The following is a 27057-nucleotide window of genomic DNA, read 5'->3' as shown; positions in this document are numbered from 1 at the left end:
AGACGTGGACCTGTTGGAGCACATTCAGAGGGTAGCCATTAAAATGATCTAAAGGATGGAAGACCTGTCACATGAGTACAGGCTGAGAGAACTGGGGCTTTGAGGAAGCCTGATAGCAGCCTTTCTGTATAAAGGCAGTTATATGAAAGAGAGGGACAGACGCTTCAGCGTTTGTTATGATGGAATGAGGGGAAATGGTTTCAAAGTAAAAGGGGGGGAGATTTAGATTGAATGTGCAGAAATTGTTTTTCTGTGTTATAGGCAATAAGGCACTGGAACAGGAACAGTTTGCCCAGAGAGGTGGTATATGTCCTATTATTTAAGACCTTCTATCTTCCCACAAGCTTGTGGTGGTTATGATCGATCAGGTGGTGGTGATTGGTGCTGGGTGTAATGGTTCAGTAAGCACTTGGTAGGGGCTCCAAAGAACAGGCCAGAAAACAGCACCAAAATGTAAAGAAAAACTAAAATTTTGCTGATTTGCTGTTGTTCATTTTTTTCTTGTTGTTGTCTCTGGGGCATCATATACCAAAGTGCATCCTGTGGTGCATCCAGTTTGCTCAGCTTTTTATACCAAACCCTGATGAGACCGTGAATCCCCACAAGCTCATCTCACATGCCAAAACCCAGACCTATACCCCAGACCAAGCAATGCGTCTCCCTCAGGCAGTGGGGTGCCAGGGCCCTGCCCTGTGCTGTCAGCTACCCTGGCCTCACACTCCATAGGCAGGCCAGACCACTATTAGGCTGGGGCTGGGCTCTTGCCTCACTGCTTATGGTCCCCATATGGGGTTGCCTATCCCCTTAGCCACCCAGCTCCACCAGTTGCTCCCTATCTGCTGCAGCCTCTAGAGCTGGTTACAAGGCCCTAGGCAGCAGTGGAGACTGTGGCTCAGATGGGCCCAGTGCAGCTGAGGGAGCCGTAGGTGTACTTTATGCCTGGGGCACTGCTGCATATCTGTGGTAGTGCAGTGACTCCTTTGTGAAGGTGGGAAATGGCAGAGTCCTTGCCAAAGCTGTTTTTAGAAGTCAGAGCAGCCTGAAAGAATTCATAAAAAGGAAGATATAGTGCAGGGTACAGCCTCCGTGCCCATGGCTGTGAGTGGCCACAAGTACGTTGCCTTGATAGCCTGTGCCACAATTTCCCTTGTGCTCATTCTTTTTAGTTTCCGATGTGTAATGAGAAATGGCTGTCTTGCAGCCAGCAACAACTATTACTCAGGGTGTTCCCCACTTTGCCTATGGGAGCAACATTTCTTGGACTCAGTGGAACTATCCCAGGGGCTTTGTAGACATTTTGGATAGTTCTTGGTGCAAATGGTTCGGGAACTGACTGCCCTTGTGCAGACTGTGTGCAAGTATGAGTCCGAAGTAATTCAGGCTTAGCACCATTAAAGCTTCTCTGTACCAGAACAATGACAAGTGTGGAAGTGATCAGCTGTTGAAGCATTTGCTAAGCCACCTGTGCCACTGTGACTTTACTATACAGTATCTTCAGAACTTTCCATTTTTAAAGTAGGAAAACAGCATATCTTCTAAACTGGAAAGTGGCACGTTCAGTACACTTAAAATAGGCATTGCTCGTGAGCTCTGAATCCAAGCAGGTACATCTTTTCAGTTGCAAGGCAATTACAGCATCCAACCTGGCTATGGAGCCATTCTGTCTGTACTTTAGTAATACATCGTGATACCAGTCCAAGTTGTTACACAGTGATCTCTGAGCTGTTTCCAACAGGGGCATCTTGGATATAATTTTTGTCATCGTAACTGTCTCCAGCTCGTCTCTGGCGTGTTCTTACTGAATAGACTTTGATTTAGCACTGCACAGTTTTCCTACAAAGCCACGCTGTCACAAGGCTGCTTGTTTTTTTCTCCTGTCTGATACCTCCTACAACTTACCTGTGTAGCATCTGAAAGTGTCAGACACCAAGAATGAGATGTAAGTTTTAATCTTCATGGGAGCAGTTAATGAATTTTAATTACAAAATGTCAAGTGATGGGTTTTGTGGACCGTGTTACTCTCTGTAGAGTTAAGGTTACCTCTGGGACGCAATGGAAACAAATCTCTGTATGTATGTGTATTCAATTTCATGCTGCATGATCTTTTATACAATAGTCTTTTCTCTCCCGAGAGCCTTAAGGCATGTATCAGTAAAGAGGATGACATGAGGTGGATCAGAAAGTGCGTCAGAACCTCATCCTGTTGAGGGATACGCATTAGACTTATCTAATAAGTCAAAATCTAATATACAAGGAAATTATCAAGGATATTTGGGGTTGTTATGCCCTGCGTACTCCAGCTCAATGTAGCATTAAGCATCCAGATGGACACTTTTGTCTTCATTTAGTAACTACAAAACTTCAGTTTGCAAGAACAAAGTTTGTTAGGCCCCCAGGCAAGGTGAGTTTTACTTGCTTGCATTGGTTCAGGACTTGATAAAAGATCCATGAAATTATCTGTTGGAAGTTGTTTTTGAAAGCTAACTTTTGAGAAACAAAAATGCGTCTGTGGCCATAAGTCAGGCGCATGGTTGGCAAGGAAGCCTCCCTTGACATTCAACACTCGTTTAAATTATGACTCTGTTGCACTGGGACATTTGTAAAACTTATTCTCAGTGTAGTTTCTGAATGCAAGATGCATGGCAGGAGATGCAGTGGGGAGGCAGTTCATTCCTAGTGCAGTTGACACTGTCTTTGGACAAGCTGTGCTTACCTGAATGGTCTGAAGCCTTTGCCCAAGGCCTTCTTTGAAGCCATCTGGTGGGTGATGGAAGGAGCTGCTCCTTTGTACCTTGAGCACGTTTCTTGTCCTGGAATGGAGCAATACCTCCTAAAAGGAGGCAGAGCTGACCTGGTACTGCAAACAATAAAGGGCTGTGTACTGATAGGTAGGGTTCTTGCCTAGTTTTATCTAGTGGAGGACCATGAGCTTTCAGTGTCTGGTTGTAGTGGAGACACTTAAATATAGACTAAGCTTCACAAGAAGAGTTGATACTAGAACAGGAAAGATTTAGGTAGCAACCGGTTTCTCCCTCTTCTTGCTGTCTGCTTTATTCCTTTACCACTGGCCAAGGGTTTTTGTCACATATGCTCTGTTATACTCTGCTTTGTGTTCCTGTTTTCTCCATTGTTTTTGTCAAGCTTGGGAAGAGAAGACCTGAAGCTGCAAGAGCTGCTTGATGGAGAGCAGAGGGAAAATCTAAATGAGACTATGGTTTCAGGCTGGCTTCTGCAGGTGTTCTATTGGCTGGCTTGGAGGCAGTGTTCTGGACTGTCCTGCCCACAGAGTGCTGGGAAAGTCCTGCCAAAATGGTTAGTTTCTCTCCATGGAAGGCACTAAAATTCCCATAAAGCACTAAATTCCGCTAAAACCTTCTATGGAATTTGGGAAAACCTTTCAAGCTCAGGTGCTTGAAACAGTAGTTATTTAAGGTTGCTCCTTTTGGTGGAGCTGTTCTTAACACCCAGGAGTGACAGTAGATACTTAATAGTTTTCTTTGCAACGGGAGGAGAAGATAAATTCTACAGCTGCACTCAGAAAAAGCGGACCTTTGAGAAGCTGGGAGATCAGTGGATCCGGGATGGTGAGCAGCAAAGAACATCCTGGCCTCTTCTCACAGAGGGCCCCGCACTTAACAGCCCACCGCTGGCAAAGCCTTGGCACCCGCACCCAGAAAACTGGACTGCTTTAAGGTTTGCTGCCTCCCCTGACTGTCAGCAGAGGGCACTCGCTCTCCAGGTGAGCGACGGGGAGTAAGTTGTAGCAAACCGGAAAGCTCGGGAAGGAGCAGCTGGCCTTCCCACCTCTGCCTTTGGTAGACACGTAGTTTGAAAAGCTGTTAGTGAGGTGGTGCAAAGTTCGGTAGCAGAAACGAGTGGTGTGAATACAGTGAGAAAGGATGTTATCAAGCACCAGAAAGCGCTGCTGAAGGAAGGGTTAAAATGACCTGTATTGATAACGGACTGCCCTCACAATAAGACTGCAATACTCTGGAAGAGGCTGGTCTGCTGCAACTGAAGGAAACAGGACAGACAAGTGTTGTTTATTATGTTCTATCTGGAGTCGATAGGAGTGCCCCTCAGAAAAGAAATCCCCTTTTTTTCCCTGTACATCTCACATTCTGCTGCACAGGAGTTGCTTCTTTCTCGTGTGCATTTGTAGCAGAACACGATGCTCTGCAGCCGTGGGAGCTCCTTTCTCTGCAGGGCACATGGAGGGGGAGCTGGGATCCTGCTGCTGGTTGTGACAACTGAGACGTGACACCTTCCAAACAGCAGCAGCTAAGGAGGCTGCATTCTTCTCTGGTCCTGTCCTAGCTTAAAACTGGTTGTATACTATCAAGTTCCCATCGTTTGAGTGAGAGAGACTTGTGGATGGCACTGTGCTCTCTCACCTTTGGAGTGATTACCAAACACAGAAGGTAATTTTTGCTATCTAGCATTGTGAAGGTGGAAATGATGGTTATATTTTTTCCCAGCTTAATTGATGTCTTAAAAGCTGGTGATGACACTAGCTCATGCCTTAGGATGTTCAGCCCAAAGAGAAGCTGTTTCTCTTGATGCAGCTTGGGAGGCATTGCTTACATGCCTTCTGAAACTTGGCAGCCCCTTGCTTTCTGTCCTGGTGTTTCAGAGTGATTACTGAAGTATGCTGAAAGGCCCTTGGCTGAAGAAGGGATTTTTGTTCCTGCCAAGCCTTTTTTTTCCCCTTAGTTTCCAGAAAGCACCTTCAGCTGGTGCCCTGCACTTCAGCTTGTCTGTGGTGGTGAGCAGGTCTGTTCTGTATCTACTAGGAACCGGAGTGTGAAAGCTTTCTAAAGAGAAGTTAGGAGTCGATAATGCAGGGAGAAACCTTGCAGTGCTTTGACATGGTGAGTGACAGCTCCATGTGTGGGTGAGAAAGCAGGAGAGCAGAGAGCATCATGCTGTGCTGCACTGGTGCACTGCAAATCGACACAGGGGATCTTTTGGAGGAGAAAACTTTGATTACAGTAATACAAGTCATCAGTGAGTTAAAAATGCACTTATGATTCAAGTGGAAAATGTGTTCTAGTTAAATGCAATTGAGGCTCTGTGATCTGCTTTGATGGATTGAGGAATGCTGGTGAAAACAGGGTGCTCCTGCTAAGAATGTGGATTCAAACTGCTTTTTCATCAGCATAACTTAAGCTGTTAATATTCTCATGGGGCAGTCCAGTCTTTCACCGTGAGCGTAATGATCAAGACTGAAGATGCGTGAAGTTTTAAGTCTCTCTGTTCACTCTGGAAGCGTGCTTCTCTTTTTCCCCCTCTTTTGGCCATATTTGAAAAGAGTAGTAGCTGGTGTTTCTGACTCCCCTTCTTTCTACTCTTTCTCTTCCTCTCTGCCTACATGTGTAAGTTGAAAGAAGCAGTTTAGTAGGTTGATGCTGTGTCTGTCAGTTACCATGCCTCAGAGCGTCAGGGGTGACCAGCCTTGCTTAGAGCTCAGTGTGTTGCCACTGGAGCCTCAGTGACAGCTCATGCCCTTCCTTTCTGTTAGCTTAACCCAGCTGTTGAGCATGTTGTGAAACAGTTAATTTCTACCATTATTTTGTAGTTGGAGCCTGAAAATGAGCAGCAGTTTTGCTGTTCCAGGAAAGATGAGTGTACAGTTGACAGGTAAACAGAGGTTAAACCAGATGTTTCATATGGAAAACTGTTGTGATAGAAAGATAATCTATGTTAAATGGGAAAAGCTCACCATAAACTTCACACAGGAGCAATCTCCAAAGAAAGAGATCCTGCCTTAGTGGCAGTCAGCCCTTAAATGGGATCTGGGAGAGGTGGAACCAAGCTCCACCCTTTCTGGTAGCACAGCTGAATTACCTCACCTGTGCTCCTGCAGCTGACTCATTGCCTGCCTCAGGTGGTCAATCAGAGGTTCAGGCTGTGATCAACAGTATCCCATACAATGAGGAAAAGTCTCCCTGAAATGATTCATATAGACAACCACCCTCCTGCAAAACCCTGCCTCCTGCAGGAGCCATCTCTGGTACCTGGCCCTGTTCCCACCTGATCTTTCTTAAGGGCTTAAAGCACTAAGGGGCAAGGAGAAGATAACAGAAGGAGCTGTTTGGTTCATGGCTTAGAGTAAGACAACCTCTTTCCAGAACAGCTGTTAAAAAAATGATTTAATTTGTAAAGCAACACTTCTGGTTGCTTCCAAAAGGGCTTCTGAAGGTGTCTTCCAAAGGGGAAGGTTGCAGTAAGTAGGAAAAACTACTTGCCAGGGTGCAGACATGGTGTTGATGATCCCAAATGTGTCATTGTGAAACTGAAAGCCCTTGCTGACAGAATCTGTCATGGGGAAAGGCATTTCATCAATGATCCCAGTGAGGTTGGTTTTTTAGATTTGATAATTAAAAACCTCCTAGTTGAAGCATCTAAAAACATGCTGTTCAGCCTCAAGAAAAAGGACTGTAATTTGGGGGGAATGCTTGATTTGAAATGCCTGTGATTTCTTTCAGTGGAGTTACTAACGTTCCTCTCTTCCCATTTAGGATTTGAAGAAGACTTCAAAGAAAAACCGGACAGTGGAAAACTCATTGCAAGTGTGAGGACCGTTGTGTAGAACTTCAGTTTTCTTGAAAACAGGTTCCTTTTTTCTCTCTTTAGCTTCATCCCTAAATAATTTGATTAGTGGACTATTTCTTGTGAGTTCTTTGAACCTGCTGCAGGAATTCGTGCTGGGTTCTGGCTGCTCAGAAGCTGAATTGGACTCACCTGCCTCTGAATTCTGGCTAATCCAAGTGTGGGGGCTGAAATAGCTCTTCTGGAGCACAAAGAAAAGGCTCAGGATGAAATGAAATCATAGAGTATCCTGAGTTGGAAGGGACCCACAGGGATCATCAGTTCCAACACTTGGATCCACACAGGACCACCCAAATCTCAAATCATATGGCTGGTCTCCATCATTTCTTCACCAGCTAACTTGGAAAGACAGTGGTGACCAGAAGGGGGAGGGGTGGAAGAAATTTCTCCAGAGAGTAAGTTCCAGGAAGAGATTTGTTTTCACTTTAGTTGTAGGATATATGTACTCATCTTGAAGGTTGTCTGGACAAAACCACTTAAGTCTTTATCCTCTTCACCAGAAGAGTGTTATTCTCTACCTTTGGTGTCTTAAGATTTTTGTGGTGTGCTTCAGTTAAATACGAGAGATGATTTTTTTTCATTTTTGAAATGACTTAATTTATTTTCAGGATTATCTTGCATTCACTTTACCAGAAATGGCAAAGCTCCAGCTGAAGAAGAAATTAAGCCTCAAGAAGCCGAAGCTTCTGATCTGAGATCTTTCGATCCTCTTTAAGAATGGTGGATGTAGAAGACATTACTTGTCAGAAAGTAAAGGGAATGGCACCCCTGTGCTGCAATACCTCACAAAGGTGTAATTTATTGACATATGCATATTAGATTGCTCCCAATGAGAATGAAGATATTTTTCTGTGATGCATATGTGAAGTGATCTTCCAAATTGCTAAGTAATTACTGGAAAGAAATAAAATTTCTGTATGGTGGAAGCATATGCAGTGATAGCTGAGACATGGTAGCTAAAACTTGTCGATTATTGTTGTCGTTCGATCTCTTTCCCTTTCGGTGCAGAGGAACAAAACTCTTGACCTGTTCTTCTGAGGTTTTTGATCTGCTCAGCACTTGTGAGCGTGTGCTGGTGCCCCGACTGTTTCAGAATCTCGAAATGATTAGTCTGCTCTTGGGATCTCCTTTAAAATTTGTGTTGGTAACTGGTATCAACAGAAGTCAACAGCTGTTGGCAGGCTGCTGCAATCCTTATGTGGATCTTTCTCCTTTGCAACTATAAGTGAGAGGAATCAATGGCTTTCTTATCACCTATTCTAGGGCATTTTAGTGGATGAGAAATCAACATTCTCAACCATGCAAGTTCCTGTTCAATAGAGGATTCAAAGTGCTTCTAACAAGATAAAGAAAACAGTGGAAATCCCTTTCCACAAATAAATTCATCTGCACATTAGTCCTTCATGTTTCAGAGATGTGTGTTCCATTCTGTCTTCTTCTCATGAGAAGCACCAGATTGATTGTAATCATTTTATCAGTACTTTCATTATTTTTGCAACCATGACAGGAGTGCTGCAGCTGTAATGCTCATACTTGTAGAAGCTTGAAAGCACTGAAAATCTGCTGTGATAAGGCATTCATGTGAGATGATGTATCTTCCAAGTATTAAGAAAGTCCTGACAGCAGAAGCTTACACTTAGATAGCATCTAACTGTGGCATGCATATGTGATAAATAAAAATGGAAGTCCTGCAGACTTCCTCCAGCACCCATGTTCTTGCAGCAGCGGTAGCCCTTGCATGTGGATATCACAAACACACAGTTAGACCAACATGTGTAGTGAACGATAAGTTTCAATATTTTTTCACATGTAACGTAGGCATGTGGTTATATCACTTTGTATTTCCATCACTGTGGTTTAGAAATATACTGTGGTAAAAGACAGGACGGCTGTGGTCTAACTGTCCTCAGCTTATCACCCATTTACATCGCAGCCCACCTCCTCTGAACTGGTTACGACTGGTTCAGTTTACAGGTTTTTTCCACTAAACAACCAAAGCTTCCTGCCATTAGCCCCCCCTGCACCCCATGTCTAAAAACATCCACGTGTCCTCCTACTTGGGCCAAATAAATAAGAATAGAAACCTGTCACAAGCAGTATGTGCCTTTATAAATACACTACAGGGGCATGTGATCTTTTCCAAATATAAGACTTGCAGCTATGTACTTGAGAAGCCCCATAAACTGTGAGGTAAGAGCTATTCTCAACACTGTTCAGCACGGCTTATAGGCAGGGTTCTTTATTCAAAAAGCTTAAAAGGCCGTGTTTTCTCTCAGTTTTGTTGCGCAACATGGACGTCATCTTTTGATTTTGTATGTGAGAAGGCACAAGTGGATTTGAGGATGATTTTAGTAAAAGAAGGCTTGATTCACTGAACCAATCAAATGTTTTTCTAGCCTGATGGACTAACAGGGGTAAAGGTGAGGGAGGCCTGGACAGCGATATTAGTTACACTACTCAAATCTACAGTAAGTGCATTCTGCAAATACTTTTCTTGCTGCTTTTTTCACTTGCTTCGGAATCAAGCCTTAGCAAATAACAATGCAGGATATCAGCCCATTTTCAAAGAGAGTTTGACTAAAGATTATAGAATCTTAGATATTGGAAGGGATCTATTCCAACTCCCTGCTAAAGCAGATTCCCTAAAGCAGGTTACACAGGAAAGCATCCAAGGTCTTGAGTTTCTCCAGAGGAGACTCCACAGCATCTCTGGGCAGCCTCTTATCCTCTAAATAAAGAGGATCTCATATTCAGATGGAACATGAGAAATGTATTTCAGTTTGTACATACTGTCCCTTGTCCAGTCACTGAGCATCATCAAAGAGAACCTGGCCCTGTCCACTTGACTTTCACCCTTTAGATAAGCATTGATTAGATTCTCCCTTTCAGTGTTCTCTTCTGCAGGCTGAACAGTCCCAGGTTCCTCAGCCTCTCCTCATAAAGGAGATGCTCCAGCTTCCTAATAGTATTCGTAGTCACCCTCTGGACTCTCTCTAGAAGTACCCTGTCTGTCTCAAACTGGGGACACCAAAAATGGACACAGTACCCCAGATCTGGACTCAACAGGATGGTGTAGAGGAGGAGAACTTCTCTCGACCTGCTGGCCATACTCTTTTTAACAAACCCATTGGCCTTCTTGGCTACATGGACACACTCCTCACTCATGGTCAACCTGTTGTCCACCTGGATACCTAGTTCCTTTTCTGCAGAAAGAACAATTTGTACTTGACCATCCATCCCTTTTACTTTCTTCCAGTTCTTATTCATTTGTTGAGCACTTTGTACAATTAAATTGTCTTTCTCTTTATCATCCATCATTCTTGTCTTTTGTCATTCTGCTGCCTCATCAATAAGGTTGTATTTATAGAGACCTCATTCTAAATCTTTATTTTCCTTTTCAGTGATTTTCTTGTGATGGATGCCTCCTCTGTTATAAAGGTAGATATGCTCCTCCTTCAAGAACAGAAGTTTTGTCTCCCTGCTTCTCTTCTAGACATCACCCATCACATATTGCTAAAGGCTTACACACAGACTCTGTAAACAGAGGAAAAGTACCATGACAAGGATCCAGTGTTGATACGGCTGGTTGGACCATTTCTTTTGAGCCCACTCTGTCTCTATTTTGTTCCCTGAAATGACTTTGACTCTCAAGCTGATGTCTTCAAAGCTTGTCTGAATACAGCTGAAAGATAATTACATTCCATCAGGTTCTGTGAGTATTCAAGCTAGGGGAATGCTGAAATAGCTCATCTAGGAGAGCATTAGACTGAAGATCTAAAGGTCACTGGTTGAGTCCTGAATGTCAGCGGTGGTTTTCTGGTACTTCTGAGTGTTCTAATTCTGGGCTCATTAGTACAAGACTGACATGGAATGGAGAAAGCCCAGAAAAGAGCCAGGAAAGATAATCAAGAGACTGGAGTATCCCTCATATGAGGAGAGGCTGAGAGACTTGCTACTGGTTGCTATGGAAATATTCTAAAGACATCTGGCCATAGTACTGAGCAGTCTGCTCTAGGCAGCCCTTCTTGAGCGGGGACTGAAGACAGGCCCATTGTAACAGCATGCTGTTGCTGTTCAATAGATAAGATTTAATGGGCTAACTTGTATTTTTCGATGTAGAACTGTGTCCCCGTTTAAAAATGTGATTGATAGGAAAATAAATAAATAAATAAAGTATGGTTTTAAGGATCCTTCATTCTCCAAAGAATTCACATGAACATGGAAAACAACCGAGTGTTCGAGCCACCACGGTACAGCCTGTAGAACAAATAGACGTCTCACAAGTGCATCTCAAGGAAAGCTTTTATTGCTCTACATCATTACAGGTTTGGCGCAGGCATTCATCTCCAAAGCTGTGGTACTTAGCCCTAAATCTGCAAAATCTGGAGATGAAGAGTTCAAAGTACAACATCTGAGAATATTTCCTGTACCGTGAGAGCGCTTTCTCTATTGAAGCACCAGGTTTAAGGTTTTGCTGAGTTTGAAACAATTTCTCCAAACAAGATGATAATTAATTGCAATCATTTTATACCTTTAAAGGCATAATATGCAAGTTTTCAGTTTGTGCAGCAGTGCTGGCTTGTGGCTTGGTGAATTTCTTAAATTTCTATAGGCATGCATGTTAGAATTGCTTTTATGTTCATCTAACTTGCTACAAAATAGTATCTTTGCTTTTAAACATCATGTCTAGTTGGATCTTATAAAGCATTTATCACCTCAGAATATTCAAGTCCTGATTTAGTAGAGTTGCAATTGATCATTGAAAGTTTAAAATAAAATAAAATAAAATAAAATAAAATAAAATAAAATAAAATAAAATAAAATCTGTTTTCATCAGTGGAATGCTCCTAATTAATCCCAAAATACAGTGATAAAATGCACTGATGTTTTATATTTTGAAAGCTCCATTACACCTCTGCTTATGCATGCAAAAATACTTTAAGCGGGAGGAGGTTCCTCACCTTGCATTACAGAGTTCCTACTAAAACACAGGCTATGTAAACTTACTTCTTTTGCTCACCTCCACCTCAGTTCAGTACTCAGAAAAAAATCGGAAAACACCAGCAGTAAAGCATAGCAGACCCTATTTGCCTTCTCTCTTGGGATTTGTTTTTGGTTGTATCTAGTGCAGAGAGCAGGAGAGCCTATGTGGATAATTATACAGCAAAGCAAATTGAAGACAACCTTATAAACCTTTCCAAAGCCAGTATTTATGTTTTCTTTCCCGAGGGCTTAGCTGCACTCCATGTTCTGTACTTGAAGAAGAAGAAGAGTACGATGACATAGTACATGGAGCTTTTCAGAAGCAGAACAACGTACACCAACTGTGCTGCCTTGTGCGTCAAGTGATCTGCAACAAATGCAAAGCAGAAAATTCTTGTTCAACGTTGGTATTTTACAACCAGGTCCTAAAAGAAGCAGGTAGAACCAGATCTGTGCGGTACATTTACGTGGGCTGCAATGGGAAGTGTGTAAATACAGTGTCTGACTGTCCCCTGAACAGGCTGTAGATGGGGCAGATTTCTTAGCACTAGACTGGCTGCCAGGTTATCATTCCCTGCAATGCAGGAGCTTTGGCTCTTCCACCATCAGTAACACCATGTTTCCTGGAATCACTTTGCATCAGTTTTTTTTTTGTGTGTGTTTTTTTGTTTGTTTCTTTTGTTGTTGTCACAGCTACCCACAGTGTTTCCTAAATCCTCATTCAATCTAAAGGAAAGCTTCTATGTCAGTTGCTAGTCTGAAGGAACATCAGCTCACGCATTGTGCATTTAACTGTGCTGAGTATTTAAAGCAGTGACGCTTAATGCAAGCTAATAAATCTAGTGCAGTAGCCCAAAAAACGTCTGCAACAAGCTAACAAAGCCCAGCAAAGAAGGGCTGCTTTTTATACTCCACGACATGGTGATTCAGAGTAGCATGGAAGCCTTTTTAAGTTGCAGAGCCCAGAATTTAACAGATTTCCTCCAAGCTATTTAAAATTTCCACGTTGTTCATATTAAGCGATATCTAACTCTCATATTGGTTTCCCCTAGTTTAATTCATTGCCATTACCTCTGTTAAAAACTGTTCTGTTTCCAAATTGAATGGCACAGTCCTCCTGCTCCCGAGGAAAGCTCTCTGAAGAAGCTAACAGAAAGAGAGTTTAAATGACAAAATTGAGGTTTTATTTAATTTTAATAAAGATTAACGCATAGAAATAAAAAGAAGGGCAACAGTGAAGTGAAAGTTAGTATTAAAAAATAGTAGAACGCTCAAGACATGACTGTAGATTAGTTGTTCACCAGTAGGATTCTATCACAAGGGGAACCAAAGGGGACAAATGTTCATACAGAAGTGAATGAGTGTTTGTTGCCTTGACGAGGTGCTTTGCTTTTGTCCTTTCGGGAGTGCGCCTGTTAGGAAGTTTTTTGGCAGCAGCTCTTTTATTTCCAAACTGAAGTCAACCTGAGCACCCGCTTGTCCCTGTCACTGGATGGAGTCTGCTTGCCTTCGGAACACAGTGTTACTAAAAACGCAGCAGAATTTGGATCCGAAGGGACCCCCATAATTTAGTTCATTAAAATTTGCTCAACACTGAAGGGTAATCTTGAGAAGAGTACTACCTAATGTTCCCTCCTGGGAATTTGCTATTTTAGTGATAGATTGGTGACTCTAAAACAACCTCTCTTTCTTGGGCTTTATTTTGTTGTGTGTGCGTGTTTGCTCTTGGTTCTTGGAATTTGAATTCACTGAGACAGGGGCTTAAATACAAACTGCTGTCAGAATACACTTGAAACATATTTTTGTCAAGAGTATATTTTGAAAGTGATAGATATGGCTTTGTTTTCATGGAGTGGAGCTGTACTCATTTATAGCAAGTTGAGCTCAGGAAAGATTCACCTATCCAGATAAGCAGTTTTTTCAGACATGTTACCATGATTCAACCAGTCTGTAGGTTTAAACCACATATTATAGGTTGCTTCTTTTTCCCCCCCTCTGAAACTGTACTGGCTTTCAGATTTTTCTTCATGTAATCAGTTTACCAGCAATTTGATCATTCCTTCTTTTTCTTTTTTAACATGGTTATTACCTCACTGTCACCAGACCATGGATAAGTATCACATTCAAACATTGCTCAACGTTCCCATTAGCCTTATTTTTAAGTCCTTCATTTATTATAGCCATGACTGATGTCAGAGGGATTTATGCCTCTGACATTCACAGCTGAGGCACGTAACACTGTTTTGAAGGAATTCTGCATACTACCAAGTAAGTCAGTGCAGACTTTTTGGTGCAGCGCTACTTCACAGCTGGTAACACTGAAGTACAACTCTTTTTCTGTTACAAAGGGACCTTTGTTTGGCAAATTCTGCACAGATTGATTTTTCTCCTGGAAAAGCTTTGATTGTTTCTACTGATGAGAACTTTAGTCACTGTGCCTTTAGTTATTGTGTATAGGAATACAGAAACTTTTAGGAGTAGTAATGTACAGCGTTATTTCTGGAATTTTACTGAAAAATGAAAATACATTAAAGAAAAAAGGAAATAAAGACATAGGAGGTAAAATACAAAACTTAAAACACAGTATTTACCTTGTGTGGACAGTGAATTCTCTCCACTTTCATGCTCGTAATTGCAAAAATATTTCTTGTTTTTGCTCTCCAGTGACACGGATAACCAGGAGCTGACTGAGTACTTATCCTCATCTGGAGACTTCCAGACATCTCCTTTTACTACGTTCTGTGTTACCTCCTTGTTTGCTTCATCGGTCCATTTTACCCGAATAACCTCTGGGTAGAATTTCTCAATAATACAAACATACACCACTTGTCTCTCGTGTTCCTCCTGCAGGATTTCAAAGTTCTCTGGTGCCGAACTTACTTTGTCTGGATTTGTTTTTGGAGGGAAAAAAAACCAAAACAACAACAACAAAATGAAGATCTGCAATCTTGGTACAGCATTAAATTACAGGTATTCAGAGACAAAATGTTTCTTCTAAGCAAACACTTTAATACTCTAGTTTATTACAAAATACTTAGGATGGGAATAGCAATGGCTCATGTACAAAATACATTTTAGGTAACCAGATGGATGGATTACAACCCTTGCTATCCTTTACATAAAAATAAGCTTTCATTTCAGCTGACTGTACTTGACATTTATACACAGAATCATAGAATGGCTTGGATCGTAAGGAACCTCAAAGATCATACATACATGTTTTATATTAAATGGACTAAAACTGATTTCAAGTCAAAAACAGTTACGAAACTCTTTTGGATAACTGGGAATAGAAAATAGGACTTTCAACCTTATTTTTAAATAGGCTATTTCATAGAGAACAGCAAATCAATTGCAGAATTAGAAGACTCACTTAAAACAGTCTAAACTTACTGTTGTTTATACAATATATATACTCTTTCAAGTCCAGAGAATGTTTGATAGAAGCTTTCATACTGTGCCATGTGCATGGCAAAACATTATTTAGATTCTGAATTGTTCAGTGAATGCTACTATCTATCTAGATAGCTTTGCTCATGCTTCTCCTCAAGCAGCACATCAGATGGAGAAAGAAGTTTTTATCAGTGTACATTAAAAATGATCTCTCAAAAGATTTCTTGAGTGTTTTATTCAATTAAATTTTGCCTGGTTAGTCAAAACCTTACATATATGCTCACAATTTTTAGAGTTGTTTGTTTGTTTGTTTGTTTGAGAAACACATTGATAAGCTGAAATAATGTTGAATATGTCCATGGCCACTCTCCCTTGAAGCTGAATCAAAATATTAGGGAACTATGGGACAGTGGTATAAGCTGCTGCTTGCGGCACCGGAGGGCCCGGGTTCGAATCCCCCCTGTGGCGCAGGGGTAGAAGTGCCGCTTCGCTACACAGGGGGCTCGAAACCTGGGAGTTGGACTCAATGATCTCTAAGGTCCCTTCCAACTCGCACGATACTATGATACTATGATACTATGATGATATGATACTATGGCCTTCCAAGCCATGGGATATAGGCCTTCCAAGCTGTCAGAGGGTGTGTCTGCATAGGTCATAGACAATAATTAAATAACAGTAATAGTTCCAGAAAGAGCTCTGTTCACTTATTTATTTAAGAATGGAATTTGACAGTGCTTCGTGATGTTTATGCAAAAATGGCTAGATGGTGATTTGGTCTACAGAATTTTAAAACTGGGCCTCTACCTTTCAAATCTTTGTAGTTGTACGTGCCCATTTTAAAGCCAACAATACACTGCCAATTAATGAGCATCTACTGCATATAATTAATTAAAGGTCTTGATAAAACTAGGAAAATGCAACCACAAAATGCTCTGGATGTGGGAGGTTGACAGTCTTGTTCTTTCAATAGTGAGCTTATGGGAATGTTTCAATTAGCACAACTGAAAAGGAAAAAAGCCCATGAAGCTGAAGTGGAAGAACATGTAATATCCAGATAATGTTTCTATATACAAATAGCATAGCTACCCATATCAGGGTTCTAGTACGGGGTGTGCTTTAGGAAACTTGCTTGATATGTACTCACTTGAATATATTTTAACAAAAAGTGAGCCATTGCCACAATCCAACCGTAGCTGATTTCCATTTCATTAGTCTCCCTGGAATAAAGCTTGTTAGGAGGAGTCCAAACCTCCCAATTTTTTTTCTATACAAAGAATATTTTCTTGATATTATCAAAAAGGATACCAAATTTAGGAGTGTTTTTGTTACACATGCAAACTTCCTCTATGCATACATGGGCAGCATTCATAGGCAATGTGTTTGTATATGCTTAACTGCAAGTGCAGTTTTTGGAATTCCCTTCTGTCATGCAGATGGTACTGCTAAAGTATGACTCATTTATTATTTTAAGGCAGCAAAAAGATTTAGAGTTTGTCTCCTTATGAGACCCTCTCCTAGATTTCTATGTAAATCCCTCCGCTGACTCTTGACAGCTGGATGCAGAGTTCACAGAGTGATCTGGCTGAGTGGTACAGTTTTCATACATTGTGAGAATGCACATTAATATAAACTTGAATTTTTGTCAAAATGCTTTTATGTTTTTAAAAATGATCGAATTATTTCAGAGCAGTCTTACAGTACCTCATATTTAGGATTTAAAAGAAAGGATGATGAAAGCTAAGACAAGACTGTCTGCCTAAAAAACAATAACCCTTTTAGAATGCACTTCCCTCATATCAGTGTGTTGTCACTGAAATGAGAATGCGGACTGAGTTTTTGGCATTTCCCAGAAAGAGACTTGATAACAATGTTATGGTTCTCTACCATTAGTTTAGATGTTGGTTTTTTTTGTTTGTTTGTTTGTTTTTTTAATGTTACTTATTCATCAGGCCTTCCAGAGATGCAAAATTAAAAACTTTTAATCTTTTTCAAAAGAATTAGTTTGGTTCAGAATTGCATATATTCAGAAGACTATGATGAAGCTCTTGTTCCAGTGACATTATGCTCTGCTAGGACTCATTACTATTGCAGATGTTTCTTTTAGATTTTCAAAGCTTAATAAATTACCCTGCCTGATTTTGTGGGCCAGAACTTAATCATCTGGTTTGATGTTTTTCTCTTGGATTACCAAATTTTAACAGACAGAAAGAGATGCTAACAGCTCTTATTTCATCCTGCTCACATTAGAGACTTCTATTAAGATGGAATAACTTCCATCTCCATAAATGGTACTGTCTTTCTTTTTACCATAAAAAGACCCTAGGTGCTTAACTTAAATGAAATACTGAAATTATACCACAATACTGAGAAAATGTGCCGCTTCAATAACTGTGTCTTGTCTGCATAGGAAAGTCTCATGTGCACGCACAAATGAATGAGAAAGGATAAACGAACAAACTAAGCTTTTCCAGTATGCATGAAAATATGTGTGATTGTGTGTGAATACATACATAAGCTGACATGATGTTTAGCAGAAAAAAAAAGTTAAAAACCTGTCTGCAGATTTTGATTTATTTTCAGGCTTATCTGTAAAGTTGTTTAAGCTGATTTACACTGACTTTTCTGTGCTCAAGATCTAATACTTTCTGAATAATTTTGAAGTAGTAAATGTCCACTCTACACTCTGCTGCCTTTTGTTCTTTAGTTACACTCTCAAGAATATATGCTGTTTACTTTATCGAACAGTTCTCTAACACAGGTTTGAAGAGGCACCCATGTCTTTTTAAAATAATATATAACCATGTAGAGGAAACCTGCAGATAATTCTTAAGCTAGTATATGGTTTTTCTTGTAATAAAGAAGGGAGATTTAGGTTGAAATTTTAATTATCCTTGTTTGAATGGCCCCACAAAATGAGCTGAGAGGACTCAGCTTATAGACAGCATCTTGGTTCTGAAGTGTTGGCAATAACATTGCCTACGCTGAGCCTCCCAGGAAACTTAAGGAAGGAGCCTCCCATCGACCTTCACTCCAGAACTTTGCCATTACAAAATGTAAAACAAAACAAAACAAAACAACAACAACAAAAAAACATCAACCCAAAACAAAACAAACAAAAAACCACACCAATTTTGAGGAGTTGATGGAAATGAGTTTATGAGTTTTGTGCAAATGCAAAGTATCCGGTATAACCCACACTGCTCTATTTCCTTAGAGAAAATGTTTATGACATTTTGGCCAGGCAAGTATACCATTTTATGAATTAAAAGTGTCTACTTACTTAGCTAAAAAATATGTGGAAACTGAGTTCAATGTCAGTTAACATTCCTATTCCCAGTCTTCAGTGAAATGTAATTAAAATTTCATTTCAAGATAATGTTTTCTGTTATTTGATTAAAGATATTAGAATAAACCAAAGCTGTATCTGAGGCACTGACTGAGCTACCATACAAACTATTTTTTTTAAAAAAAATATTATTATTATTTTCCAGAAAAAATAATTATTTTTTAGGGATGCTGAGTGCTTTTGACCACATGATTTTAAAAGCATTGATTTTATTTGATTATACTTTATATAAACTATATTTATATATTCAGTATGAAACTGAATGCAAGGTCTCAACACTCATTTTGAAACCTTTTCTTTATCTCTTTCAAACCCTCCAAGGTTCTCATTTTGTAACAAATTTTATGTCTATTTCTCTTTGCACTAAAATAAAGATCTCTAAAGATCCATGGGAGTGGAGGTTTGTCAAGCACATTTTCATCATCTTTGGGCAAAATCAGTCCACATTTTGGTGATATCAATGTGTAGAGGCTGTTTCTCTAGCTTAATCTTTTAATGTACAAAAGCATTAATACACACAATATTACTCTGTGACCCATTTCCAATTTCTGTGTAATACAGATTGTCTTGGGTTACCAAATATAAAGAGGAAATATTGTACTGGGAGGCAACTGGAAGTGCAACTATTTAGATTATTTAAATAACCTTTATTTAGATAAACCATTAAGATAATTATTTAGGTAGTTCTTTCATATCATGGTGTAATTAAGAACGATTGTGGTTTTTTTTTTTATTAAAAAATTTAGAGGGGAAAATAAGTCTTATGTCAAAGACGGTGCACATAAAGAAACATTTTGGGCTACCTTTCAACTGAATTACTGAAGGGCACAACAGGAAATCTGGGCTGGACACTCCTGAACAGAGACGGCTCCTCTCAGGGCTTGTTGTAGGAGCCCTTACTCATCTTGAATCTAACTCTGTATACTGAGGTCCATTGCAATATGCTTAAATGAATGTGGGGTCAGGACTACTTACCTCCTGCCCCTAGCATACTTGCATATGGAATACTGATGATACTATGGGGTGTCAATACCAAAATGGCAGCATCACACAAGCATTTCAGTTAATTTGAGATGAATTTTGCTACTGCAAATTCTACTTCACTTTTCTGTCATCTGTATGACCTTTTTAGAATAACATACCACATTCTTTATTCTCTAGATTTCCTTAAAAGAAAGAGGTACTCAATGCATCTCCAGGCCTATGATATCCTTGTTAATTTTGCTAGTCATTAGCAGATCTACCTACTAGCACTATTGATGAGTATTAGCTCTGCAGTTTTCTTTAGATTGGTCACTTCTTCCCTTATTTATTTCATGCACAATCCTTTCTCCATAACACTCGTCTGGACTTTCAAGTCTAATGGGTTTTGATTCAGAACTTCATGTTCTTCCCCATAAACACAAACAAAAAGCAAACACAAAAAATACTAATGAATGCATTAATCTTTGCCATTTTGATTTAAAAGGGCAGAATATAAATTTAATTCAACTTTAGATGATGTGTAAGTAAATGTAAGTATTAACTATATATAAACAAGATGTATTTTAGACTATAAAATTGCAAAAAATAATTGTAGCTATTTGTCTACTGAACTTCAATGCATTTGATGAAATCCTGGTAGATTACTTGGTAATATGTAGGGGCTGGCATTTAAACAAATCAAATGTTGCTGCTGCAATTTCTGCTTTGAGTTTATTTACTAGAAGTATTAATAGATTCTTTTCCTTATTACTTCCAAATAAGCTAGCGATGTACTTGTGAGGGGCCAGATCATAAGCATGAGGTAAGTACAGGCTTTTAATTCTCTTAATTAATCAGGAACCTTGGCCCCTGTAAAGGAAACAAAACCCTGCAAGTTTTGGTAGATGTTTGAAAAGAATTTCTTTTAAACTATAATTATTAATTAAAAGGTGACTACCTGATCACCAAAGTAAAGTACGGGCTTTCATTTAATTCAACACAACTGTCCCAACATAGATATTTCTATTGAATTATAGTTATGACTTTGATAGTCTTTCAGAAAGGAATCATTTAAAACAGTCTTTGATTGATATTCTAGTATAAGGCAATGCATTTAATCAGGCTTAAAATATTTGTAATAGTTCCTCCCCCTTGTGTTTTGGTAACAGTCTACCATAGTGTTACAGTGTTTTGAACAGCAGTTAATGGGGAAAAAAGAGGATTTTGTCCTCAACCTACCATTCAAATAAATGTCTCTGCAGGAAAGGCAAGAAAAAGATGACTTCTTCAAGTACATGTTAATAAGCAAGAAGAGGAGTATTTGGAGATACTGTTTTACTTCTGCTGCCAAAGTGCTGTTTACATGACCAAAAAGCACAAATTATATCACTTTTACTAGTCTAACTGAAAAAGGACGTCAGCAATCACCATTGCAAATTGTTCTTTGAATCTGTATAGAGAAGAGGATCCCCTTTTTTTATGTTTAATTCACGACTGCTTGATTCCGTTTTTAATCCTTTGGTGGTTGGAAGAAAGCATAAGGGCACTGGAAACTACACCAGATCCTTTTTCACACTATTTCCAAGGAGGAGTATGCTCATAAGTGGTTAAAAAATAGTTTCTGAATATATTTTGTGACCCTAAACCACTGCATTACAAATCAATGGGACTGATAGCATGACAAGATGAAGGAAACCCATGCAGGGATGGGGCTGACCAAAGCTATAAGCAAGCTGAATGTCCTCCAGGACACCCTAATAATCAATCTGTATCAATACACGAAACTCCGATATCTTATTGAAAGGAAAGTAACTTACCTGATACAATGAGCTTTGTACCAGAGCCGAAAATTTGGTGCAAATATCCGGACACGATGAATAAAGTCTTTACAATATCAGATCTGTTATCTTTATATCACAGAACCTTGGAATGTCTAAGGCTGGCAGGACCCTCTGAAGATCCCCTGCTCCAACCCTCACCAAAAGCAGGGTGCTCAGACCCATGTCCAGATGGCTTTTGGAGATCTCCAAGGAGGAGACCCCACAACCTCTGGGCAGCCCGTGCAAGGTCTCTGTCACCCACACAGCACAGAAGTGCTGCTTGGTGTTCAGAGGGAACCTACTGTATTCCAGTTTTTCCCATGGGCTCCTGTCCTGACACTGAGTGCCACTGAAAAAAGCCTGACTTCATCTTCGCACCCTCCCTTCAGGAATTTATAGATACTGTTGAGATGACCCTGAGCCTCCTCTTAGTGAACATTATGGTGAGAGCTGAGCAGTACAAAACCCCTGATCAGAATATGTGTTATCAGAACATAAAGCAAAACCTCAAATAAACATAAAAACAGCCATTACCAAGACACCCCATTTTCAGGTGAGCAAAATTAGACGGTTTCCCTCCCAAGTACTTAGTCAAGCCAAACCACGGGCAAGCACCAAAGCATGTGAACTTTACTTGGAGCAGTAAAATTTTGATAAAGTATGTCAATATTTTGGAAGGGGAAAGTTAGTGTCCCTACAGTTCATCATTCTTAATAAGAATAACTGAGAATATGTCATAACCGATAGTAAGAGGTTTCTGCAAAAGCTAGGAAGAGAGAGTGGGCTTTCAGCTATGTGGGTCTTAAGACAGTTCTGAGCATTCTCCCATCATTTGGTATTGTCAGGCTTAGACAAAAATAAGCGTCTTGCTCTTCTTTGCTCTTCTAAGATTTTGAGTAACTTAAAATTGGTGTAGCCTTTCAGAATGAATTAGACATATCACAGAAGTGGAATATGCACCATTAAAGACTAAAAAAACTCAATTTCTCTGAATGTTATCTTCACCACATTTAAATTCATCTTTAAGAAGAAAATAAGGGGTTAATTATACTTCTCCACTGCAATGATTGCCTCATTTTCCCAATTTAATACGTAAATGCAAAACAATGATGTTGTGTTTTGCATCAGGAAATGCAGTTTGCAGGTAGAATCCTGCAAAGCATTCTGTAGGATTAAAACTAGTGTAAGATAAAGAACCAGAGCACATCATGCAGTCAGTATCTAACAGTATTGAAATGCATTTCAAATGTAGCAAGTCTTATTTCACACTCACCTGAAACAATAAGTCTAGTTCCAGTTCCAAATATTTTCTCATCACCATACCACAGTGTGATAAAGCTTAGCAATATCTAATGCACTTGGTTTTTCTTTCACAAACAACACAAAGTATCTCTCTGATTTAGAGGCTGGTGATAATTTGGCCAGCGTATGACTAAATTTTTAGCATGGATGGAGTACAATATTTAGAAATACAATGACTTTTCTTTTTTTGGGGGGGATGGGGGAGGGGGAGTGTGAAGTAAAATGTCCCAGTTTTTAAATGCAGCATTTTCTGAGAAGGATGTTGTGCCACGTTTACTTGCTATGCTTGAGCCCATTCAGTGCTGGGATTTCTGTAACTAAGATCTGCTGCTTTGTAGTCTACTGCATTGTCTCTAAAGTAACTTCTGTTATTTGAAGAGGAAATGTGGTAACATTATGATTCCCAAAGGAAAATAAAATTAATTACTAGGTATTTGTGGATTTAGATAAGGTGTCTTGCACAATATTGCAGTGTGAAAACACCTTACATTAAGCTTCATCGTACTCTTACTTCAAAGCCAACGATTTACATGCAAAGACCATATGCTAAAGAGACAACTAGTAAGTGTTTAAATAAATTTGCGCCTGTTCTGAGTGATGACGCTGCTCTCTCCTTGGCAAAAATACCTGCCCATATACAGACAAAATCTGACTGCAAATTGCAGAAAGCTGCAATTTTCTTCCACTTTTTGTAGTTTTATTTGTTTATACTCACCTTGGAATCCTCATGTATTTCCTGAGCAAGATACTGCAGGCACTGCTGCATGCTTTATACTGACAACAGCATTCCAACTACAGATTGCAGTTTTTTGCAGAATTAATGAATGCAATGAAGCCAGTTACTTTCAGTACAACCAGGACCATGAATTCTATTCAACTCCTAGCAGTTTTTCTTCCCAATTAATTTAGGCTGAACCACATCGATGAACAAGCAAGTTTTGGCATTTCTGACTGGTTGAACTGAGAGCTGTACTATAAATTTTCACACAATTTGTCATTTTTTCCTGGAACAGTACAAGGAAGGAATCCACCCCAATATTTAAAGATTTAGCTCTCCTCATTCTTCCAACCCTTTATCCCTGATAAATATTTAGTAATTTTTCCTGTGATCTCTCTACGCACTACATCAATATTCATGCCCATCCACACCCAACTGCAGCCACATTCACAGGTTAGAGACAAAATATGACCTATCAGGCAGAAAATATTTTTCCTAAACACTTAACATTATTAATTATAATCTAACAACCCAAATAACGGTGCGAAAATCAGACCGATATCAGCAGTACTTACCGGAGACAATCAGCTTAGTTCCTGTGCCGAAGTATTTGATCCATACACTACACACTGTGCTTCAGCTTTGCAAAAATCTCAAGTGCTCTCATGAATACTCCACCTCTCATTCAGAATTAAGTACTCGGATACAGTCCAGCACTGCGAGCCACTCTGCTGTCTATCATGAATGTGTCCATGTGCTGCATCTTGTGTTTCCTGTCCCAGCATGTGGCTCTTACCCATCTGCCTCCTGGAGTTCATCCTGATCCTGAAATAACCACTCACTGACATCTTTTCCTACATCAACAGAAGGACGATGAAGGCTTTTCCTTTGCACTCTTGTTTCTTTCAGGACAGCCCAAGATAACCTCTGAGAAAACCCTGGCCCTGTCAAACAGCCTGCATGTTTAGCTTGACATTTAAAGAAACAGTTTGAATACTTCTGGGACCTTGTGTGCTGGAATGACTAGAAACCAATGTCAAGAAATTACAGTTTGTGGCTACAGAGAGGAACCAGACTGCAGATGGCTTAAGCAGTTTAGACCACATTTCAGTTTAAACAGATATAAGAGAAATGGTAATCTGCTCTAAATTCTTCTGGGCAGAACTGCTGAACAGGCTGCCCGCTGAAATGAATGGTGGAGTCCCCATCTCCAGAGGTACTTAAAAGGCATGTAGAAGTTGTGCTTAGGGGCATGGTTTAGTGCTGGACTTAGTAGTGCTAGACAGATGGGAGGACTTGATGATCTTATGGGGCTTTTCCAACATCAGCAATTTTTGTTACTTTTACTGCAAATTTAATGCAACAAGAGCAGTAACATAGGCAGAGAAAGAAGCTGACCAGCTCTTCCCCAGCCACCTTGTCTGTTCCTGCTGGGACTGGACTGTGTCCACAACAGTGAGTAGATGGGAGGTCTTCTTGGAAGAAAGTCAGAAAGCGAAGCCCTGTGCATTGCAGAAAAGTTGTCCAGTTCTTCTGTATGTTTTTGGCTTGCAAGTATTAGTAGGACAAAATTCAACAACAGCCCATTTGGACACTTACTACATCCTTGAAATGGCGTCACTTTTTCAAACCATCTGGCTAATATTCTTCAATGAGTTACAGTTCAAAGAAGAAAGCGAGGAGAGTCTCGGTGTACCACAGTAAAGGAAAATACTAAAGAAAGGCTTGATGATAGAGAACAACTTCAGTGGATTCTTTTCATACCATGAGCGTCAATGTGAACACTGAAGCAGTGCCTAAGAGGGACACACTGGTTACAGGCATAAATATGGAAAGGTGTTCTTAAGGGAAGCTCTTTTTGTTGGTACTGGCTTTGGCAATGCTGCATCCACACTTTTCAGATGCGCTGTTACATTGATGACTGGGAGTAAAACACAGAAAGTGAAAGCAAGAAGGATGGGGAAAGAGACTGACACAGATCAAAAAAGAAGAAAAACACTCATCTTCCTTCACCATCATTTGATAGTTTCCAATCCAAAATAAGACAGTTTTCCTCACTGAAAATCTTAGGACCCTTCAAGCAAAAGATCACTCTTAGTATTCTAATCAAGCAAAAGGCTTGAAAAATCTTCAGGCAACATGCTGAGTCTTCTCCAGGAAGAACAGCATGGAAGTGTTGCTTTCAGCTGAAGAAATCATAGAATCCTTAAGATTGGAAAAGACTGCTGTGATCAGCTAGTCCAACTGCCAACCCACTAAACTGCGTCCATAGGTGCCACCTGCTCCAGGGAATCTGCTCTAGCAGGGAGGATGGGCTGGATGATCCTCAAAGGTCCCTTCCAGGCCTTTAATGTTTGGGATTGTCTGCATCCGTGCAGTATTAGCTCTGGGTAGCAGCAGATAGAAGATGGGGTGAGAAGGCTGCAGGAATGAGGCAGTAACAATCCTGTGGTTCAGACTGAAGTTGAAGTTGAGTGGTTGAAGGAGTTTTGTGTCTTGATGGTCTCTGAGCATCTTTCATGGTGCGGGTCCCAGTAGGCACAGTAGTATGTAGCAGCATCATCTGGGCTTACATCGTTTATCGTTAGAATGGACAGATTCCGACTAGAAATATTATCAACCATGTACTTATTCCCTGCAAAGCCACTTTCCACTGTAATTTTCCCTCCTGCAAAGAAGAGTAGCCTCTTTGGAGGTTTATTCTCTTCCAGTTGATACCAGTGTATGACAGTGTTATCAAAATGTTCAAGGAAGTCTCTAAAATGACATTGCAGACGCATACTTCCTTGTGACTTGGTGATGGATATAGGGCTCTGTATGGGAATTCCCCATTCCAATCCATCTAGGAAAAAAGAAAAAAAAGAGGAGAAATTGTTATTCAGTGAGAATCAGGGATTTGGGAAGATATCTTTTAACTCGTCCATGGGTTCCTGTGAGGAGGAATAAGCTTAAGAGAGCAGAATGTACAAGACAAAGTGGCTGTGGTCAGAAGAGCTGCCAGCAGCAGCACGTTTGTTGCTTCCACTTCGCTGCTGCGGAGGCACAGAGGAGAATGAATGGGGCCCTGAATGGAGAAAGCACTGAGTTGGAGTCTCCGGTGATGATATTTCTATGTATAAGAACACAGGGCTGTGCTGGCAGAAAAGCCTCAGCAAATAACACTTCCAGTCTATAGTTTCTTGTGAGCTGGTGCTGGATACAGGACTCTGTATGGGAGTTTCCTGTGCAAATCCATTTAGGGGAAAAAAACAAAACAAAAAAGAAAACAAAAAACAAAAAACAAAACAAAAAAAAAAAAAAGAAAAAGAAAAGAAAAAGAGGAGAACTTATGTCATTCGTTGGCAGTCATCTACTTGGGAAGATAACTGTTATGTCATCCATGGGTGCCTGTGAGGAAAAAGAAGCTGAAGGACTTACAAGACCATGCAGTTACGACCATCAGAGCTGCCAGCAGCAGCATGTTTGCTGCTCCTGCTCAGCTGCTGCTGAGACTCAGAGATGTGTGACTGGGGCCCCAGATGGGGACAGCAGAAGTCATTGCAGAAGTCTCCAGTGATGTTTTTTTTTCTGTGCATAGCAACGTAGGGCTGTGATAACACATCAGCCTGGGGTCAGAATAAGGCCAGCAAACGATCATTCAGGTTTGCTAAAAGATTATAATCCCACCGGCTTTTCAGACAAATGCAAGAGATATTATTCAATCCAAGACCAGTTTTGATCCTCGGAAGAGATGCAAACAGTTCTTGGAAAGAAATACTGGAAAACAAATCAGAATAGCTCATGGCAATGTGGTGTTAAGCACATGTGGCTAAGGGGATTGGACGACTCCCTCTCTTCCTTGTAAACATCAACATCAAAGTCTGTTTCATTTTATGTCAGGTCAGGCAGGTATGTGGCTTCAGTGCATGAGCAAGGAG

The 27057-nt window shown here is 40.2% G+C and overlaps 1 protein-coding gene across 1 annotated transcript; it reads right to left on the bottom strand.

Annotated features, from left to right (window-relative positions):
• Positions 1-11461: 11461 nt before the first annotated feature.
• LOC140247866 (immunoglobulin kappa light chain-like) lies at positions 11462-26600 on the bottom strand. The gene is made up of 5 exons (XM_072328071.1): positions 26558-26600; positions 25665-25982; positions 23716-23757; positions 14187-14480; positions 11462-11962 (listed from the first exon to the last, which is right to left on the bottom strand). Exons 1-5 carry the CDS (start codon positions 26598-26600, stop codon positions 11823-11825), a joined length of 837 nt encoding a protein of 278 aa, XP_072184172.1. The 3' UTR covers positions 11462-11822.
• Between the last annotated feature and the right edge of the window lie 457 nt (positions 26601-27057).

The sequence above is a fragment of the Excalfactoria chinensis genome, chromosome 2, assembly GCF_039878825.1.
Source record: "Excalfactoria chinensis isolate bCotChi1 chromosome 2, bCotChi1.hap2, whole genome shotgun sequence".
Classification (NCBI taxonomy): domain Eukaryota; kingdom Metazoa; phylum Chordata; class Aves; order Galliformes; family Phasianidae; genus Excalfactoria; species Excalfactoria chinensis.
This window is presented reverse-complemented; position numbering and strand designations above follow the sequence as displayed.

What these genes read in the sequence shown, in the direction of transcription:
- LOC140247866 (XM_072328071.1), bottom strand. Translation starts at nt 26,600, where the DNA reads ATGCTGCTGCTGGCAGCTCTGATGGTCGTAACTGCATGGTCTT. An exon ending in CTGTGCCTACTGGGACCCGC is followed by an intron (nt 23,758 to 25,664) that starts ACCATGAAAGAT and finishes TGTGTAGTGTAT; the next exon opens with GGATCAAATACTTCGGCACA. An exon ending in GAATTCACTGTCCACACAAG is followed by an intron (nt 11,963 to 14,186) that starts GTAAATACTGTG and finishes CATTTGTTGCAG; the next exon opens with ATCACTTGACGCACAAGGCA.